Source organism: Camarhynchus parvulus, chromosome 2, assembly GCF_901933205.1.
Source record: "Camarhynchus parvulus chromosome 2, STF_HiC, whole genome shotgun sequence".
NCBI classification, from domain to species: Eukaryota; Metazoa; Chordata; class Aves; order Passeriformes; family Thraupidae; genus Camarhynchus; species Camarhynchus parvulus.
The window spans coordinates 90186389-90206279 of NC_044572.1; the positions used below are offsets into that span (position 1 = coordinate 90186389).

At 37.3% G+C, this 19891-nt stretch overlaps 1 protein-coding gene across 1 annotated transcript in view; it reads left to right on the forward strand.

The window, feature by feature from the left end:
• GABBR2 (gamma-aminobutyric acid type B receptor subunit 2) overlaps positions 1-19891 on the forward strand; it is a 457140-nt gene that overhangs the window by 249865 nt on the left and 187384 nt on the right. Inside the window, exon 8 of the mRNA XM_030971306.1 lies at positions 11416-11476. Within this exon, the coding sequence (XP_030827166.1) occupies positions 11416-11476 (61 nt within the window). The remainder of the gene's footprint in view (positions 1-11415; positions 11477-19891) is intronic.

Consider the following 19891-nt stretch of genomic DNA (forward strand, 5'->3'; position numbering starts at 1 on the left):
ACTTTTGTGGTGGAAAGATAACTCAGCTGTTTTTTATTCTTCTCCCTGGTGCAGCTCTGAGAATACCTAGTCTGCTGAGAGAAGAACTGCTTGTTCTCGGCACAAATATCGTTTAAAAAAAAAAAAACGGGAATCTCCTTCAAATAATACTGTGAGCCAAAAAGTAAGCATATGGCAAATAATAAGAGGAACCTGAAAGCAAGAGGAAAGCTTAAAATTATAAGAAGATTCAGGTTCAGAAGCAGTCTTCTGATGGAAATATTGGAAGTAAAAAAGGCTCCCCATACTGAGTTTTATAACTCCAGGAGCTTAGATATGAATATAGCCCCATGAAATGCATTGATGGGTAGTAATTCCCTAATTCCCTTCCAGTTCCAAATTTACTCTCTGTGATTCTGCCTGCACTTCTCTTGAAGCAAGAACTGAGAGCAGTACCTTTAAAATAAGTGCAAATCTTTCTTCTTTATTTTTTTAGGGGGTGTTTTAGGGGGTGGGATTCTTTTTTGTATTTGTTTGGTTTTGGTGAGGGTAGAGGATTTTTCAGTTTTGTACTTGGGTTTTGGGGGTTAGGAGGGTTTGTCGTTTGGTTGGTTTTTAGTTTGGGTTTGGTTCTTGTTTTGATGGGGGGTTCTTTTGGGTTTTTTTTGGTTTTGTTTTGTTCTTTGTGATTTTTTGTTTGTGGGGTTTTTTGTTTGTTTTTTGGTGGGTTTTTTGTTTGGTTTTGGTTTGGTTTTTTTGTTTTGTTTTGTTTTTGGTTTTTTTTTTTTTTTTTTTTTTTTGTTTGTTTGTTTGTTTTGTTGGTTTTTTTGGTTTTTTTTTTTTTGTCCAGGAAGAGCTTAGTGGTGTCTGAGCTGAGAAAGGAAATTCCCTAGACTAAGCTTGCTAGTTTGGGAATCTGTTTGTACATTTAGACTGACACCAATCTTGTTTTCCTATGTAGATTTATCAGTTTGTTTACCTGGGTGCATCTGAATTACTCTGCATGGCATGGTATAGATAACATCCTGGGAGTGGAAATGCTAGGGGGCATGGGTAGGAAGAAGATTTCTAGCCTGTAGCTATTTCATAGCATTAGCTGGACTTTAAACACTACCTTGAGTTAGAAGAAAGCCAAAAACAGGACTCACTTTTCATTAACTTGCTTTTAAACTAATTTCCACAAATTAGCTGGTGACTTAAGGGGTAACAAGAGGATATCATCTGTTGTCTTATTTTCATCTCCACCATCATGTCCATAGGGAATCTTGAAGAGTTTTCAAGTGGTATATTTCCTTGAAAAGAACACTTTATCTAAGAAGTGACTAGGTATGTCTCAGAGTTTTAATATGGCATTAATTTTAAGTAATTTTAGGCAGAGAATGTATTTTAAAAAACAAAGTATTTCATAAAAGTCTTTAAAAGCATCCATCACAGTTGGAAGATATTTAAGTACTAGTAAGCCTTAAATTTAGTGTTCTGAAAGTGTAGGAAGAGTGATCCCAAAGGAATGCTGCTACTCTAAGCATCACTTTATGGGGTCTGAAGAGAGCTATCCCTTTGGCATCTGTGACCTGTGCCAGCTGGAAAGCTGCTATGTTGTCTAGGATCTGATGGTATATGGCACAGATCACTCAGAAACCAAACCAAGCCTTTTCAGCATCTTTGGACCTGAGTGTTTTACAAAGAACCTCACATCTTTCCTCACCAAAACTGCTACATGGATATAAATAGTGAATCTTTAAAGTGCCAGAACTATGCCAGTCATATCTTACTGACTCTCTGCAGGTTGTTGGCACAGGTTAGAATGGCCTGAAGGATTAAAATGGACAATGAAAAGGGCTGAATTCGATTTTATTAAGAATATACTGGTTAAATCTCCTTCATGCCACTGCCAAGCCTGTTCAAATCTCTGTGCTCAGCAATGCTAACGCTCTTCTCTGCAGATTTCAGTTAAGAGTTTGATGCTGATGAAAGCATCACCTGGAGCAATGCAGTGCTGAAGAAAGGAAAGAGGATGAAACTTCTACTTCATTATCATCAAACATAGCTCTCTTCAGGAGTCCTTTCTGATAGCAGTATAGACATAATCTGAAATTTTAAAGAAAAGTAAATCTGAGAGTCCTAGGATTGGAAAAAACTTAGACTAGGCTTTCTGGCTTTACAGAAATAGACATCTTAAATGTCATAACAATACTGGCAATTGTCAAGTAAAGCCAAAACTACAACTGGGCTAAATTAAAAGGTTATTAGAAGCTTGCTGTAAATTTAGTTTAACAAAAATTGTTGTTTCATTCTGAAATGAAAAATGTGCCCATTTCAGTGATGGCTATTGGGAAATGTGTTAGAAAGTCAATGTCCTGGACAGCCAGTTCCCATGTGCTTTGAACTGTCTTGATTTGCCAAAGAAAAGTTTAAAATACTCTAATCACTAGAAACATTTTATGAATATTGAATTAAACAGTTCCTATCTAAGAATTTGAGTTTCTATGTAAGAACTTGTACTGCGTAGAAAGAGAGAAAATCAGTGTTAGTGTTCTAGACCTGGATAGCTGCTCACTACAAAAAAAACACTTTTTAGCTTACTCAGTCTTCCCTGGTCAGCATCAGTTTACATTCTGCCTGCAGGGGAATTTTCAGACGTAAAGAAACCCTGTAACACTGGAAATGAGTCTGCTATCACAGTCTTTTCTCTACCCAGTAGGGAGAATCATCCGCAACTGACAGGTGTACATACTTAGAGATTTGTTAAGCTGTCTGGTATATGGAAAATTTTTAATTCCCCTTTCCTGTTGAGGCAGTTTTGAATTAAAGTTAGAAAGATAAACTTAGAAAGACAATAGTCTGAAGATACTGTGCTCAGCACTTGCACATGGATGATGCCAGTGTGTTCTACTTTGGACATGAAACCCTTGTTAATAACAGAGGCTGCCTGCTCTCTAGAAAAAACAGAGTAAACAAAGTCATCTCCTGTGTCCGGCCAGTGTGGCAGAGCCTGGGCAGGAGGTGCACAGAGAGGAGGCAGAGGGTCCTGCAGTCATTTGGGTCATCATCAGAACAAATGAAATACAGCCTGTGCGGTTCTGCTCTCTTCTGAGATTAATGTGGTTTAAAGAAAATGGAAGAAATTACTTCAGAACATCATATGAAATTGCACTGTTGAAGAGATGGAACTGCTGCTTAATGCAGTGTCCTTAAAAGGCTTTTTGCCATCTTTTCTGAATCACTCTTGCAAAAGCAGTGGGAAAAAACCCCATGGTGGTGGAAGATAACATGCTGTTACCCTGTTTCTACAGACGCACAAAGCTAGAAACTGAAATCATCGGGGACTCAACCTCATAAGAACAATCCTGAACATCACCTCAGCAGTTCATATTTACTCTTTTATACACAGTGGGAACGGCTTGAGTTCCTAGTCCCAGTGCTTCAGACTGTTTCTTTTTCTCTTGCCACCTTGAAAGACAGGTTGTTTACATCAATGATTTTATACACTTCTGGAAGAGATTGAGTGGAGAGAAAAGGAATTACATTTCTCATGCTTCAGAGGCCAACCATAGATCAGGAAATTGGCTAAATACCAACAGTCAGTGCTGTTATATATCATATATATCACCAGACTTGAAAGCATTTTTTGCACACTGTTCCAAGGCCTGTCATTTTGTTTCTGAAGTACTCTGAAAAAAAACTTGCAAAATAGCTTCTCAAGTATATATGTTTCATTTCAATTTCTTTCCTGCCATGCTTTTAAACCTAAGACCGCTAATGATGTCCAACATAGAGCTTACCTGATCACTGACAGAGATGACTCACAAAAAACTCTGTCACTGGGTAAAAATGATATGGCCATAAAGAATAAAAGAGCATCTAACTGCTTTGCCTTTTGCTGGTCATAAGCCCAGCTGAATATGTAAAAACACATTAATGAGTAACAAAGCATAAAGGTTTTGTCTTTCTTCACCTGCAATGGACAGCAAATGTGATACTGTTTGGTGCATGATTTCCTGGCTAGCATCATTTTCTCCCCCTTTTTAGCTGCATGTGAATTGCTGGTACCTTGTCAGGGACATTATTCCCTTAATCTTGCTTCTGTGTGTAAACGGAGTGCTCAGATGTTCATAAATGATGCCTTTGCTTGCTGTGCTGAAAGAAATGCTATGATTGTGCTGTCTCATTTCAGCGTAGCTGTGTAAAATTGTTTAGATGCATCTAAATGCTAATCTAATGGAGCAGCTTAGTCTGGGCTTATGTCATTGTGCTGCCAACAGCACACTTTTATGCAGTGACAGCTGATGACACAGGATGCTGATGAGATGGAGGAAAGAAATTCTGTCTGTTCCTCTTCTGGTTCCTTCACTTACCTGCAAAACAAGACCAAAAAAAAGAAAAACCAGACAAAAAAAAGAGTTGAAGTTCTGCCTAATATATGGTAAAGATCAGCTAGAAAAATATTAGTTAGAAATAGAGACACCCTTCTGCGCAGCAAGAGCATCTGTGTTTCAGTTATGCCTTTGTCAGGAAATAAATAAAATTGTAGCAGGGGCTTAGAGAGGGGATAGACAAAATAAAAAAAAATTCCCTCTCCTTGGAAGAAGAGGCTGAATGGACTGAAACTCATTATTTAGAAGGGAGTGTAGTAGCAGCATGATGAAACCATGTTGGTAAGGCTTCCAGTACTTTGTATTTCCACACAATCCTAGATTGAGGATTTATGTGAATGATAGGACATAAAGATGCTGTACTTAATTTGAAGTTGTAGGTGTTGATCTTCAGTTCCCATTTCTTCCAGCCTAGCTGTGGAATAGGACTCATTGCTGTCATGATATTAGGAGATGCACTGTAGCTTTTTTTTTTTTTTTTTTAGAAAACTTGGGTTTTGGAAATTTTATTTTAATTCAAGATAGTTTAAAGAAATTTTTTTATATATCAGGATTTTTTTCTTAATTTTGAGAAACCCTATTACTTATTCTGTAGGCATTTAAGGTAGACAAATACCAAAGAAGAACACAATGGGCAATGCCACAGACTACTTGAATTAGCTAATGCTAACAAAGTTCTTGGCAAATATGAGACACAAAGCCCACCTTTTTTATTAAAATTGCCGTATATTTTTGTCCAGAACTTTTGTCCAGGTTTTGCCATGAGGGAGGAAAAAAAGGAACTTAGATATCTCTCTTCTATGTTCTTTATTTCCAAATTGCCTCTGATGTGAATCTGTACATCTGCTTATCCCATACTTCATTTTATGAGTGCAGTTTCTGTAACCTATTTAAAAATCATTAGTATTTCCTGATCTCTGACCTATCTCTGAGATATAATTTTCCATTTACCTGTCTGAATTCCAAGAGCTCACAGCAGCTACATAAGAATATATGAAGTGTCGCATGAGGTTTGTAGAGTGGGTCATGTCCCAGTCCTCTGTTTCTAAATGAAAAAAATATATAAGTAATCCTCACTCAATGCAAATTTCAGGAGGTCATTACCTTCTCTGCAAAGGAATAATGTGGAAAACATCACTGATTTTTCTGTGTTAGGCCAAAGTCCTAATAGATGAGTGCCTCCTAGTTCCAATATTTAGGGATTTGATAAATGCTAATTCTTCATTCTTCTTTTCCATCACTGTCATGATTACCAGATTTGTTTTCTCAGCAATTGTCTTCCAACAATTTATCGTCCTTCTTCCACACTGTTTTTCTCCAAAACCAGTGGTTTTGTGTGTGGGAAACTGCTTTGTTTGGGGGTATGTTTTTTAAGCATATGCATAGCATTGCTATGGTGCAGATTGATACTCAATGTATGGAAGTAAGCCTGTTCATTTTTTTCCTGCTCTTTCATGCCTGCTCTGTCATGGCTAGAACAGAAGTTCCTGTTTAGATGAGAATGCTGGTACTGCTTCATTTAGAAAATGTTAGCCAAGACCAAGTTTTTAGCTTTGCTTCACCCTGCTCTTTGAGCTGTTCTGATGCTCTCCAGACAACAGTGTTCAGTTACACAAAGCTTTTTAAAAATGTCATAAGAGAGAAAACAGGAAGGGAAAAGACATCCCAATTGATTGTAAACTGTTTCAGATTTTAGTCCTTAATCTTGAAAATTTTGAAGGAAACACCTTTTCTGAAAGACTCAAGGCCTCAAAAGCAGCAGTCACTGAGTCTGCTTTGATCAAATGTTCTAGAAACATTTTATCCACAGCAGTCTAAAGATATAAAATCATGGACTGAGAAGCATTGTTGATTTGATGGAGCATTTTAATTTTCATCACCCTCTGCCTTCTGCTCTCCTCTCATTTATCCAAAGATGATGGTTACCTCTTTATCCCACAGGGGATTACACCTTCGCTGCTGTCTCCCTGGTGCCCTCTCTTGCACTCTGCTTACATCTCCTGTGCTTAGCTCTTTCTCTGCAGCTGAATGAGTGATGTAACTAGGTTGAACCAGAAGAGTTGTGCACAAGCTGCCCTCAGCTGGAAGCTTGCTGCTTTGTTTCAGAAGTGAGGTTATACTTGCAGAGCTAAAAGCCTGTTAGGCAGAATAAATGATGTTCCCTTTCTCTATAAACACCACTGTCTTAGACATGAAGTTTGGAGGGTGGAAGAGGCTAAGAATTCCAGTGTGTAGCTCTTCACTGCCCACAGGTTGCAGAACCAAGAGCCTCAGAATCCCAGCTTGCTGCTTTGTGTGTGTCAGGGAAGGTGTGTCAGTGGCTAAGGAGTCCTGAGTGAGTAAATTGATTGCAGCACATGAGCAGCAGGCTGTGTGGATTGCATGAAAACATAGAAAGACTTATAAAAGGATCTGGGCTAACAGAGAGTGTCTTGCTCCCTTCCTCCTACCTCCTTCTGCTAGTACCTGCATCCTTTCAGGGCTCCTTTGTGCTGGCTCTGGTTCAGTAATTCAGAAGCAACATATCGCCCACTTGTCAAAGCAATTAAAAAAACCCAACAAAACAAACCAAACAAAACAAACAAAAAACCAAAAAACCAACCAACCAACCAACCAACCAAACCCCACCAAAAAAAACCCAACAAAACAAACAAACAAAAAAACCCCCCACCAAAACAAACTACTGATTGTATTTTGCTGGTTTAGCAGGCCACTACAGCTCACACAGGGGCCTGATGAATACTGAGCTACCACCAGGTAGGTGTAGAGCTGTGGAGCTGGGAGCAATGTGAGAGGCCAGTAAGCTGCCCTCTGAGTGCTGGCAAACTCTTAGGTTTCCTATCCTGGGATGCTTCACCCTCCTTGGAGGGTACTTTTATTGGACATAGACCAAAAAGGAAACTACAAGTTCAGAAGTACACCTTGATTTCAGCAGATGTCACAGAACTTCAAGAGACAGATCTAATTTCATATATTATATAAATATATAAAAATATATCAAATTATGTAAAGTATTATGGCAGTTGTCATAATTATCTTACTGATTTTGAAGGTATTTCTGTGTGCATTTATTTAGATTGTTTATTTGATATCAGATATCTCACTCAAGTACCTCGAAAGTGAATGAGCTAACTTTTTTGGGGGAAAATACCAGTGGTCAATTTGGAGTGGTTTTGACTGTGTAGTCTCAGATGTTTCTTGAAAAGCCACAGGCTTTAAATACTGTTCTATGAGAAGATGACTTGTCTATAGGGCAGAGTAGCTCAGATTCCTGGGCAGTGAAGTGGAGCTGAAGCAGTGTCCTGAAATATATTGGCCCATCAGAAAACACTCAGGGCACAGAAGTCCTGTAGTATTAGACTGTCTTGCATGCAGCTGTGGTATTTCTGTCAGTGTTCTCATGGTCTTTCCTCTGATGGAGGAGTATTTGTGTTGTTAATTTAGCTTGAATGTATATTTATGACATTTCAAACTAACAATAAGATAACAAGTATAGGCTGGGTAAACGATAAACAGTTGAATAAATAGTTGTTAGATGCCATGTGGTGGAAGACTGCTGAAGGAGGAAGTAAACATGGTCTAAAGCAGACATTTCCTGTAGGGATAGTACTGAAAATTATTAAGTAACTACTATGCACTTATTTCTCTGTTTACTAAATTTGAGATAGTTTGCAGAAGAAAGTACACAGTAAATTAAATGATGGTCAAAATGCAGACGTGGCCCTGACTGAGAGAGCAGTTAAGAAACTTATGAACTCTGGTTTGATTGAAGAAGACAAAGACAATTAAAGATATGAGTGAAAAAATGTGCTGGCTGTGGATTTCAATGTATGAAGAATAAAAGAATTCTAACTTTGGCAGGGGCCTCTGTCCAGAGCTGAATAATAATACTGTCAAAGATAATGCGAAGAAAATTGTAATAAATACTAGTGCTCAGTAGCTCAAAAAGAGCTGATGACATGTTCATAACATAGTGAAGAGATCTGCTTTTTAACCACCAGAAAAAAATAGAGAAGCATAATATACAGTTCCTTCCAAGTAGAGACAAATGACTGCTGGAAAGACAGGGGAAGTCCCATGTGTCAGAAATAAATCCAGTGTTGGCTAATAATTTGTAAGTGTGAATGGATGATGTGGATTTCTTATTCTGACCACAAACAAAGGACTAATGACTTAAGAGAAAAGGGAAAGACTACATCCAAGGAGTGTAAAAATGTCTTTTTATTAAGGGGGTGAAACAGTTACTCTGTATAACAAAGTACACAAATCAATATTAGGGTTTGTGAAACAGCACAAAAAAGATGATGGTATTCAGAAAAAATAGGGAGATGATGTTCTTGTATGTGGCAAGGGTGAGATTGATGCTCTTGAAATGTTTGATCTAATCTGGTTTTCATTATTTGTAAAGAACATTCAAGTGTTTTAAGGGAAGGGAAAAAAAAGACAAACAATTACAAGGGAAGCAGGTCAGAGATGTATCAAAAAGCAAACAAACAAAAACCTAAAAAACTAACAGCATAAGCTTCTATATTTCTGTTGTTCGAGTTACCTAACTTGTATTGTGAGACTAGTATGGTTTATACTTATGGGTGGTGGTACATTTAAGAAAACTAAATAAAGTACACCTGTACCAGGTTGTATGATGAGTTATGCAGCTGCAGTGAATCACAAATACAGGCATGTATTTGGGCCAAAAAAATTGAAATTCTGTGTACCGTGGTGGTTGTACACAGGAACGGCAATATCCAGGGCAGGCAGACTGTGCCAGACTGAGCTTATTCAGCTCCTTTTCCACCCTCTGCTCATGTCTCTGTCTGTTGGACTCCAAGCCACAAACTTTCTATTTCCTTTCCATCAACTTTTCCAGGGTCATTGCTAGGGTGAGGATGCCTGTCCACAGCTCAAAGTTGTGCAGATCAGCTGGGCAGATTGCTGTTTACTCTGGCATTTACTTCTACAACCAGTAAAGAAAAAAAAATGTAGAGGGTAGATTGAAGAAAATTAAATAGGCATCAAGACACCAGTGTGGTTTCTGTTGGTCTCCATTGGGATGACCTGTGTGTAATGGAAGAGGAAAGCTTTGCTAATTTACTATTTAATTTATAGTAAAATGTGGGGTTTAAGTGCAAGTTATTCACTTGTGCAGTTGATTTAAATGCTTGTTGAGGACCAAGGTCTTATTTTCCATCTCTTGAAGTAAAATTTTTACTTGATCAAGAAATATTTTTTGAATATGATGATCATGTTCTGAAGAAGTTAGTATCAACATTGCTCCAATTATTTTCTTTAATTCTATACAATCACTGGTCCTTTTGCTAATCAATATCTAAATATGCCTGTGTAATGTCACGAAAACACAGTGGGAGGTGAAAGAGGATTTCGTGTGTTGCTATGTTCACGTGGATTTCATAAGATCTAGGTTTTGTGGTGGGTCACACCATAAACTGCAGTTTGTACTGACACATGTGCTGGAGTGTGTGGTGAGGTAAAAAGAAAGGACAAAATAGTGCTAAGACTGGCTTTTGGAACGTCACATCTTAATGTGTGTATTAGTAATATCTATTATTCAAACATCCCCACTTTAAATAAAGAAAAAACACTTTTAGTAATTTATGAATCTCAAGTGTAAAGAAGACAACTCTCCAGCTAAATCTTATGGTGCGTTATCTCAGTAACAAAGAAACTACTTGATGTGAGCTCTAGAACATCATCAGATTATAGTTCATTTCTCATGACATAAATCAGCACATAATTCCTAAAGACAGGTTTCTGAAACTCTGGTTTATTTCTTACTAGTATTACTGTAGTTTCTAAAATTAGATTCAACTTTTTATTTTCTATTTATATCACTTTTGCTTCAAACCTAATTATCTTTTTTTAATAAAATAGCCAGAAGATTGGGGGTTTTGCTTCTTAAAGTTTAGCACAATATGGCTTACACTTGTTTAAAGTTTCTTCTATTTGTCAAAGGGAAATGGTGTTCTGTGGCTTGCAGAAAATGGTGGGGAGTTGAGTGCCCTGTACTATAAAATTATTGCACTGTTCCTGCAGGGACCTGACTTCAGTACTTCACAAGACTTCAGTGCATCCCTTCAGTGACCAGAAAAGGTTATCCAAAAAGTAATAGACTGGTACAGAGAAATGTACTGTGGCCTCACAGGTTTACCATTTGGTTTCTTTTACTCTGATGTCTGCCAAAACAAACATTTATGGAGATGGTGTTAATAAGCCAGACCAGGGATGAATTAGAACAGCAATCTATCTTGACAGCATTCAGCTCTCCACTACAGGTTCAAAATATTAGAAATACTTACTATAAATGAATGAAACCCTCTTCTTTCGTACTCAATTACGAAATAGATGAACTAAGGAAGAAATTTAACAAGATCTTTTCTTAATTTAATCCAGAAAGATGTGTTAAAAGATGGGAGTAATTTCCTAGGGATATGTGAGGAGGTTTTAGCATTACATGACCATTATATTGAGGAGTAACAGTGTATAGCATCACAAATGGTAGTACTGACTTAAAGACATTACAATTAAAATGCATACTAGGACCCACATGTTGGTATAGTACAAAACCAAGCCATAGGAGCTACTGGTATCCATAATCTAGTAGGATAAGTCTATAAGACAAGATAAAAAGCTTCTAGAGCCATTTGGAGAACTGTATGATGGGCGAGTGAAGTGGAAAACTATTTTCTTGTGTGATCTGTGAAGGTTTTTGCATCTCCTTCATAAAGCAAACAGTGAAAATCAATTGTTTGCATATTTCTTATCATCTGAAATTCAGTAAGTTACTGGCTTTGTTGTACTTCCATATCCTTGAAATGAAAAGTGGGTGGTAACACTGGGCAACTTTCAAAGGCAACTTGAAATCTGTAGAAGAGAAGGCTTTAAGGAGGTGTTCTTGAGTTATTTTGAATCTGTTTGAATCTTCCATCTTCGGATTTTAAACATTGCTTTGGTAATTTTAATTGTCAATGGAAAACTAAAATGTTAATGTTAAACTATATTATGAGAGATTTATAAAACTTTTAAGGTGTTTATTTATTTTATTTAGGGCGATGTTGTTTTCAAAAATGGAGAGAGGATGGGAACCATCAAATTTACGCAATTCCAAGGTAAGTTGCAAACAATTTTTACTATATTATGTATGCAGTTTCAAACTTTTGTGTTAATTGCATTTGTTTCAGGATATTTTAAATATGTACAATTATTTTGAGAAGGAACTGCTTGGAAGATGCAGAAAGGAACCTAATAAGTGATTTTTACCTGTTTAAAATACTGCGTTCTGAACCTCGAATGCTGTGAGGTATTTCCAGGAATTTTTCTCGATTGTAATCCCCATATTTACAGAAAGTACTGATCTATAGCAACCTGTAACTACTTAAAAAACCCTACTGGTCAGCTAAGTATCCACTTTTTAATACAGTTGTTTCTTTAAAACCAATGTGAATTGGAATTGAAAAAGGATTTTTGTTGTTAAGCTCTTTCAAGTTAGTTTTTGCTCTCTCTGAAGACTCACTTTTGACATTCTGCAACTGCTTGCTAAAAGTTGCTTCAGGAGTCAGTCCCTCAGTGTGCAGAGGACGCAAACTGCTGACCCCATCCCTTGGAGGCAACATGCTCCACAGCACAACTCACCAAGCCTGCTGCATCCTCTCAGCCTGAGCTGCTTCTGCAGGGAATGGTCTCAGTGGCAGAGACCGCAAATAGAGCCGCAGGGATTTGTCAGGGGCCATTTGCAGCCAGGATGAGGCGCTTGCTGGGAGAGGATTCTGCAGAAATGGTGATTCATGTTGTACTTGTTTCTGCAGTTTATAGAATGCAATTCATGTGGTTTTTTTTCCCAGGCTGAGGCTGAGATAAAACAGGAGATGATTGCATTTGGATGGTCTCGTGAGGGTAGTCGTAAGCCGGCAAATTCTTTTCATACAATGCATGAGAGAGAAGCTTGCTCTCCCTTTGTTTTCAGGAGAGCTTTTTAAACATAATCCTGCTGACCAAGTTACAAAGGCTCATTCTTTAAACAGAAATTGTCTGATGTATGGACATTATTATTAATGAACAGCAGTGCACTCGAGGGGTTCTGTTGTTACTCATTCTGAATTACTGAAGCAATCTTCAGAATTGCTCTTGCCTTCACAACAGTAAGTGATGCTATTAACTCATGCTCCCGGAAGCATTTCAACCCACCAAAACTTTGCAGACACAGCAATGTAATTTAGGAATTCTTGCTCAATACTAATGATGAATATTGACTGCTTCCTCTTCTTCCTCCCCTCTGCCCCATTTTTTCCTTAATAGTGGTGTTTACAGCCACATGAAAGAATCATGAGAAAATTTTTACAACAGGTGTTTATTCTTCAGAAGTCTGGAAGAGCTCTAATGCATTTTGCCTAAGGTAGCCACATGTACCCTCCTAGAGCACCTGAGTGAGGAGGAAGTTTGGCATGTTCCATCTGCACATGAAGGATGTGATTTTGGATCATGGGGAGGTGCAATATATGCTATCTGGACTGATCCAGAAGAGCAGTAGAAGTCCAGGATAGCTGATTTTATATTGATTTTTATCTCCAACCATTCAAACTGAGGTTCTTTACAATATTTTCAATTTCATATCAGATACTATTTAACAGCAGTGGTTTTATCATCAGCTGAAATATTGTTAGATCAGTAAAAACACAGGAGACAGCCACCCCTTTAAAATTCCTTGCAATTTCAAAATTACTATTTCAGAATTGATTCAGGCACATACTCGGTATTTTGATCATCAGATAAAGGTTTCCAATTAACCTACAGAAAAAAAACCTCAGGCATCCTATGGAGAAATGCCAGAGAAGGGCTGGATTTCTAGTCATGCAAGCAATAGTCAGTCAACACATCTTAAGACTCAGCTCAAGTCTTGTTTAGTTTCTCACCCATTTTGGAAATAAAGAGAATGTGCAAAAATGTATGAGAAATTGAAATAAGGAACAGTATAACAATACAGATGAAAGCTTTCCTTTCTTTAACTACAAATGATGGTCTAAATATTATCAAGGATTTTTCAGTTCTTCTTTTATTGGTATTAGTTTTGTTCAAAGCTTTTATATTCAATACTTGTGGTATAATTGTAGACATTATTAATTTGTTCAAAAGAATCCTTTATTGGTTAGGAAACTTTCTGAAACATCCTCATTAACATTTAATAATTCTTGGACTATTGGGAAAGTTCTTAGTAATCTAAAGTTAATGAAGTCCAGTGCTTAAAATGGTAAATGGGGTTTTCCTTTGTAGTTATAGATATTAAGAGTGATCAAGCATGAGACAGATATACAACTCATTAGTTAAACGGGGTTTTTTTAAGAAAACAATAGAAATCATGATGATTTCAAGGGAAAAAGACCACATCAAAGATATCTTGTAAATGCTTTTGTAAGATTAGTTGTAATTATGAATATAGCTTATATTAAATGTATTAGTAGCTTACTATCCAAACATAATAATTAGGTATATCCAGTGTTAGTGTTCCATACTTCAAGAATAACTTTTTCATCTACACAGCTTTATAATTTCTTTAACAATTTAAATGAAACTTGTCAGTTGGTCACAGTTGAAATAATTCAATGCAGAAAAATAAAGGAGATAAATAGGTAATCATGTATCAGAATATGGCCAAAACCTCTGTTCCTCATTTGCTCGGGTAGAAAAATCAGCAGAGCAGTCTCAGGAACTAAATTTTCTGTTCTTTGCTGGAAACTTTTGTTTTAATGAGACTATCTGCAAACATTTTGGCTATGGAAAAAGCAGACAAGCACATCTGCCAGAGGCAAGGGAAAACCAGCCTGTGAGGGTTCAAGGGGTAACTGCAGTAGAGCTGACACAGTGTGATGAAATCTGAATAGCTGGTTTAATTTTGGATCTAGACACAGTTTTTCCCAAACTCATGCTAGTCATGCCTCTTTTTCAGCTTCTGTGCAGTCTGTTACTTTTGCAAGTGGTCAAACAGATGGTGCCAGAGATAGCTGTGACCAAACTTCTTGCTGCTGTATAGATCATGAATACCTCCCAGGAATTATTTAGTATGCAACAGAGAATCCAAAGCACATGCAATAGCCTTTTCTCCTCCTACCTTACTGGTAAATAAAGAGCAGAGTGTTAGTTTAGCTGAGATATCCAATTGATGTTTGAAGTTGACATCCTTCTGAATGAATGGCAATTTTTTCATGGCTTCTCATAGTCAGACACATGGTTGAAGTAGATGGTCAAAATATTTTGTCTAGGGAGAGCTGAAAAAGAGTCCTGACAACTTTTGTCGGTGTATCAGGGAGCAAGGAGGGCGGTAACAAAGCCGAGATTGTAGATTGCTCTGATATGGGAGGCTTCAAGAAGAGATCTCTACCTGTCCTTCAAAATGTTCACTTTGGCAGATCCTTTCTGATTAATCTGGCTGGAGCCTAGAAGGCACCTTGCTTTCAGTCAGACTCCTATTTCTGTCAGGCATTAAACAAAAGCTAAGAGACATCTGTGTTGGAATAGGTTAGAGAGGAAAATGAAAGAATTTTAAATAAATACAAATTAAATGTGCAGAAATTGTGCTTTGTGTAGATAAGAACAGAAGTCTGTGGTACTGCATATTGGAAAAAAACTTTAAGGAAGTGAGTGATCACCTGCTGTGTCTTTCTGGAAAGAATTCAAATGTTTCAACTCATTTAGCCAGGTAATGTGGTGTGCCATTTGTTAGTGTTGAAAGCTGATCTGCGTACCAAGCAAGAGGGAGAGCGGGACTTGTCAAGTGTAAAACCTTTGGTCTTCTCAGAAAAAGCCTCAATGAACTTAAGCAGTAAAAGCCCCAGATATTCTTCTCTGAGTTTAATCAAAAGACAAACAAATGTCCACTCTACAGTGAATAGGAAGGTGCACAAGAACCCAGGATTTCTTTCCTGCATCCTCAGTTCATCTATAACTTCTTCTCCAGGGGCATCAATCCAACCCTGGAAAAGTTTCCTTCTATTATTCTAAATAAAGTCTAGCATACTCTTAACTACTGTTGGTTCTTGCTTCCACAAAGGCTCATATAAATAATGAGACTAATTGCCTTAGAATATTTTTTTAATATTTAACATCTGTCCAATAACCGAAAGAACCAGTCTGTAGATTTTTTTTCTTCTGTGATAATGTTGAAGGAATATTGTCCCATGAATAGAAAATATTTAGCAAGAACACTGAAAACGAGACATATACATATATATGTATGGAAGCCATGGTCAAATATCCAGAATCAATGGATTCATATTTCACTGCTTCTGCAAAAAACTTAAAAATTCAGAATAACATTTCCTTATAAATATTAAGATTTTTAAGATTAAGGAACACCTTCAAATATCTAGATATGAATTTAGGAAAAAAGTACATAAAGCAATGCAGAATTCTGTTTGAGCAATTTTTTAGTAATGATCAATAAATAATTGCTACTATCATGTAATGAGTAATAAACACATAAATTAAACTGTGGACTGTTTATCCTGGGCAGAGGATTCTGAGCTGGACCCTTCTGGAAAAGATCACCATATCATAAAAAAGCTATAATTTTTCAAGCAAAAAAGGGAATTACTGAAGAAGTCAGAAAGCTTACTTCTGACACATCCTAATGGGAGGTCTTGACTGTAATCACATGAATGTGTGATTTGTAGACTTCTTGCTGTATCATATCCAGTCCATTTTTATCTCCATTTGAGTAGTGTAATTTTATTGCACCTGTCCATACCTTAGTGACCAGTGGTTTTTTTTAGCACGGTGATCAATTCACAGAATCATAAAATGGTTTCGGTTGAAAGGGACCTTAGAGATCATGTAGCTACAACCCCAGTGCCACGGGCAAGGACACCTTCCAGTAGCCTGTGATCTATATGAATATAAAAGTATCCACAAAACTGGCTTAAAGTCCCATTTCAGTATGGAGAATTATACCAAAAAGAACTCTGAAAGGGTGTGCCTTAAATCTGGAGTCACTGAATATTGACATTATTGATTAAGAAGATTAACTAGAATATATAATTATCAAAATGTACAATGGTATCTGGGAGACTTACCAAGTACAAGGGGGACTAGACAAGCATTCAAACAAATATTAATAATTTGAAGAAGTTACCAAGAGAAAAAGAATGCTGATTTTTTAGGTCAAATATCTGGTGCTACTTTGGGAGCGAACTTTTGGACAAATACAAAATGGAGAGCAATTCACCAGTCCATAGTTATACATGAGAAGGACTAAAGATTATAGTAGGTGAATGAACATGAATAAGCAAAAACATGAAAAGGTAAAAAAGAAATTTTCTGCTCTGGGATGTAAAAGTAATAGTATCCTTTTAATCTCCCTGGTGCCAAAAGGCTATAGCTAACTACTTTGTCCAGTGCTGATTTAAGAAAAATGTGCAGAGAAAACAGAAGATTAGGAACATACCTTAATACAAAAAACAAAATACCTAGGCTTCTTAGAGAACATGGTCAAAATGCATAACAGCTGCTGATAAAACAGTTTCTTGTCCTTGCCTTCATCGTCTGGCTGAGAATTAAGAGATTTGAATAGGATTTGAGCCAATGTTAGGAAAAACTTCTTAATGAAAGGATATTTAAACTCTGGAAAATGTATAAAATTGCTATCTTTGGAAGTTTTGAAAAACAAGTCAAACAGATACCTGACATGCTGTAGACATATTCGTTGTGCCTTGAGACAGACAGATGACTTTTATTACATCTTGAGCTCTCTACAACTCCAGCTGTATTTCTTCTGGAGCTGTTGCTCCTCTGCAATGTCCATAATGTGGTTCTGGCACTTTATTTACAAATACTTGTCCACGTTATGCTACTAACACCACTTGTTGTATGTCTCTGTATTGTTTCTAGTAAGAGACATAAGCATGAAACCCTAGAATTGTGATTAGGTTATTTTTAGAGAGGAAACATAAAATTTAATTGCTCTTCCAGCATCAGTTCTGTGTTTTGTTGTTTTCTTTTTTCCTTTAAATCAAATTAATTTGAACATAAATCTTTTGATCCCTCAGCCAAAACTGCTAATAGGTGTCAGGGCCACTTACCCTTTGTCTTCTGGTCTATCAGTCTGGATATTTCTATCTATGTTGTACAAGGATTTAGCAGGACAAAAGATGAAAATCATTATCCAGATGTATGTAAAAATAGAAAGAGGTGAAACTACAGTTCCCCTCAGGCAGAAAGTGAATTGAAGCTGGGATTTCCCAAGCAGATGATAAGTCTGTGTTATGGGTGGGTATCTGTATCAGAACAGGTGCGTGGTTTGCACTCTGAGATCCAAAAGGCAATGTTTCCATGCTTGTTTGAGCTGGAGGGTGTCTTTGGACCATAATGTTTAATCATTGCATGTGGATTTATTGTCTATCAATTTGTCATGTCTTTCCATTGAATCCATTTATACTTTCGGCCTTCAACACATCTACTGGCAATGAGTTTCAAAAAATGATGATGCATGTAATGATTACAGCCCTTCCATCTGTTTGTTTTAAATCAACTGTCTTAGAACTTCACTGGGCATACCCTGCTTCTTGTGATGTGATAAGCAGTGAATAACTGTGTCTTACTTTTTACACATTGTTCATGTTTTACAGATCTCTCTTATCAATGAGTCTCTTTAGAAATGCATGTCTTTGTCATCCATTTGTTTTTTTCATCATGTAAAAGCTGCTCTATAATTCTAATAAGCCTCTACATTTCTTGATATTCTTTTCTTTTATATTCTTGATATTCTCTCTTGCGAGAGCTTAGAGAGCCACATACAGCTCTGAAATGCCCACCTCCATAACTCATATTTCTGAGTGACCTTTTTCCGCTATTTTAACTTCTTTCACAATATTCTGTCTTGCCACATTCATCCTCCTTTTGGCTCTTTGGCCACTGGTGAGCACAGCACTGATGTTTTCAAAGAATCAGCCACAGTAAGTACAGGGCCTCATCCTGGATGCTCTTAATTACTCAGAACCAACAGCTGCATTTGTATACTTGATATTCATTTTCTCTTGTATGTTATGATGTACCTCACTAGCACTGAACATCACCTGTAATTTTATTATCACTATTTCACTCACCTTTATAAAAGTCCTGTGTTAGATGAAACCATACAGGAAATTATATTTAATATATGTTTACAGCTGTTTTTTCCTTTTATTGTCAAATTTTTTTGACACATTTCCTGTTCAGTTTTTGTTCTGCTCCATACCTACCAGAAGCAATGTTTCCCCTGTGCTAGTTGCTTCTCTTGTAATCTGTTGGCATTGTTTATTAGGAGTTGGGGTTTATGTTCATTTGATTTGTTTTTGTAAGCACAGAAAAGTGCATTAAAATTCAGGCACCTGGGTTGTGTACTTGTGATGTCAAACTGAAGAAAGGACCAATAAGGGCTATGGAAATTGTTTGGGGTCTTAGGGAATTATTTACAAAGACAGATTAATGCAATTAAGTGTGGGGAGTTACTTGAGTCACCTCATTTTGTGCAAGCTGTGTTGTGTGGATATAAACTGCGAGGCCAGGGAGGACACGCTGGAAGGGGACACTGATGTGCAGCTGCTGGTCGTCATGGCAGCTTGTTTTGTTTTGTTCTGTTTTGTTTTGTTCTGTTCTGTTTTGTTCTGTTTTGTTTTGTTTTACCTGAGCTAGCTTTAAACTGGCCAACTGTGGTTCTGCAAGCTGTGTATCAGCAATAACATGGAGCAGACTGGAAGCTGGAAATCTGCCCAGGGGCGAGATCAGTGGTTTGGTAGGTAACCTTTCCATTGGGAGCACAGCTATGGGAGGCCAGAGCTTTGCAGCTATCAGCATTCAAGCCAACTAATTTCAGGCTAGCTGGGTACTTCTGTGCCACCCAAAGTTGCAGTGGGCATGACGGGTTGCTGGGAAGAGAAACAATGCATTCATTGTTTCCTCCAGGCACATGTGAGGAGCAGGGGAGACCTGTTTATCACTGTGGTTCCGTGCCTGTGCTGTACAGAGAGGCTCATCCCTTGAGAGGTGGTCTGAACTGTGCAAATAATTATTACAGGGACAAGCACGTGCACTATAGAAGAAGCTGTCATTTCCATAGGATTCCACTTCAGTTCATTCAGTGCACTCTGAGGCAAAGTGTTTCACAGCATCTGATAAGTCTCTGTCACTACATTGTGCAAAAAATGTCTTAGAAGATGGCTTAATTACTGAGAAAAAATGCAACTTTCAAATGCAACAACAAAAAAAAAAATGTTGAAAAGCAATGGAAAATAATTTTTATAGGAATTAATTTCTACCAGAGATTGAAGTATCCAGCTCCAAAAAGTCAACAGAAATTAGTACCCCACTAAAGAAATTATGTCTAAGAAGAACCTGAAGGAATTGTTAGATTTTTCCTTCAGAGCACTCTGACTTTCACTGTAATTTAAACTTTTTTTGTTTTCAGTTGGCATTGAGAATCCTACTTCTACTGGAGTTAACTTGTTCAGATGTTCCATTTCAGGTGATGGACAGTGCTGTCCCTCCCTGTCACCACCCAG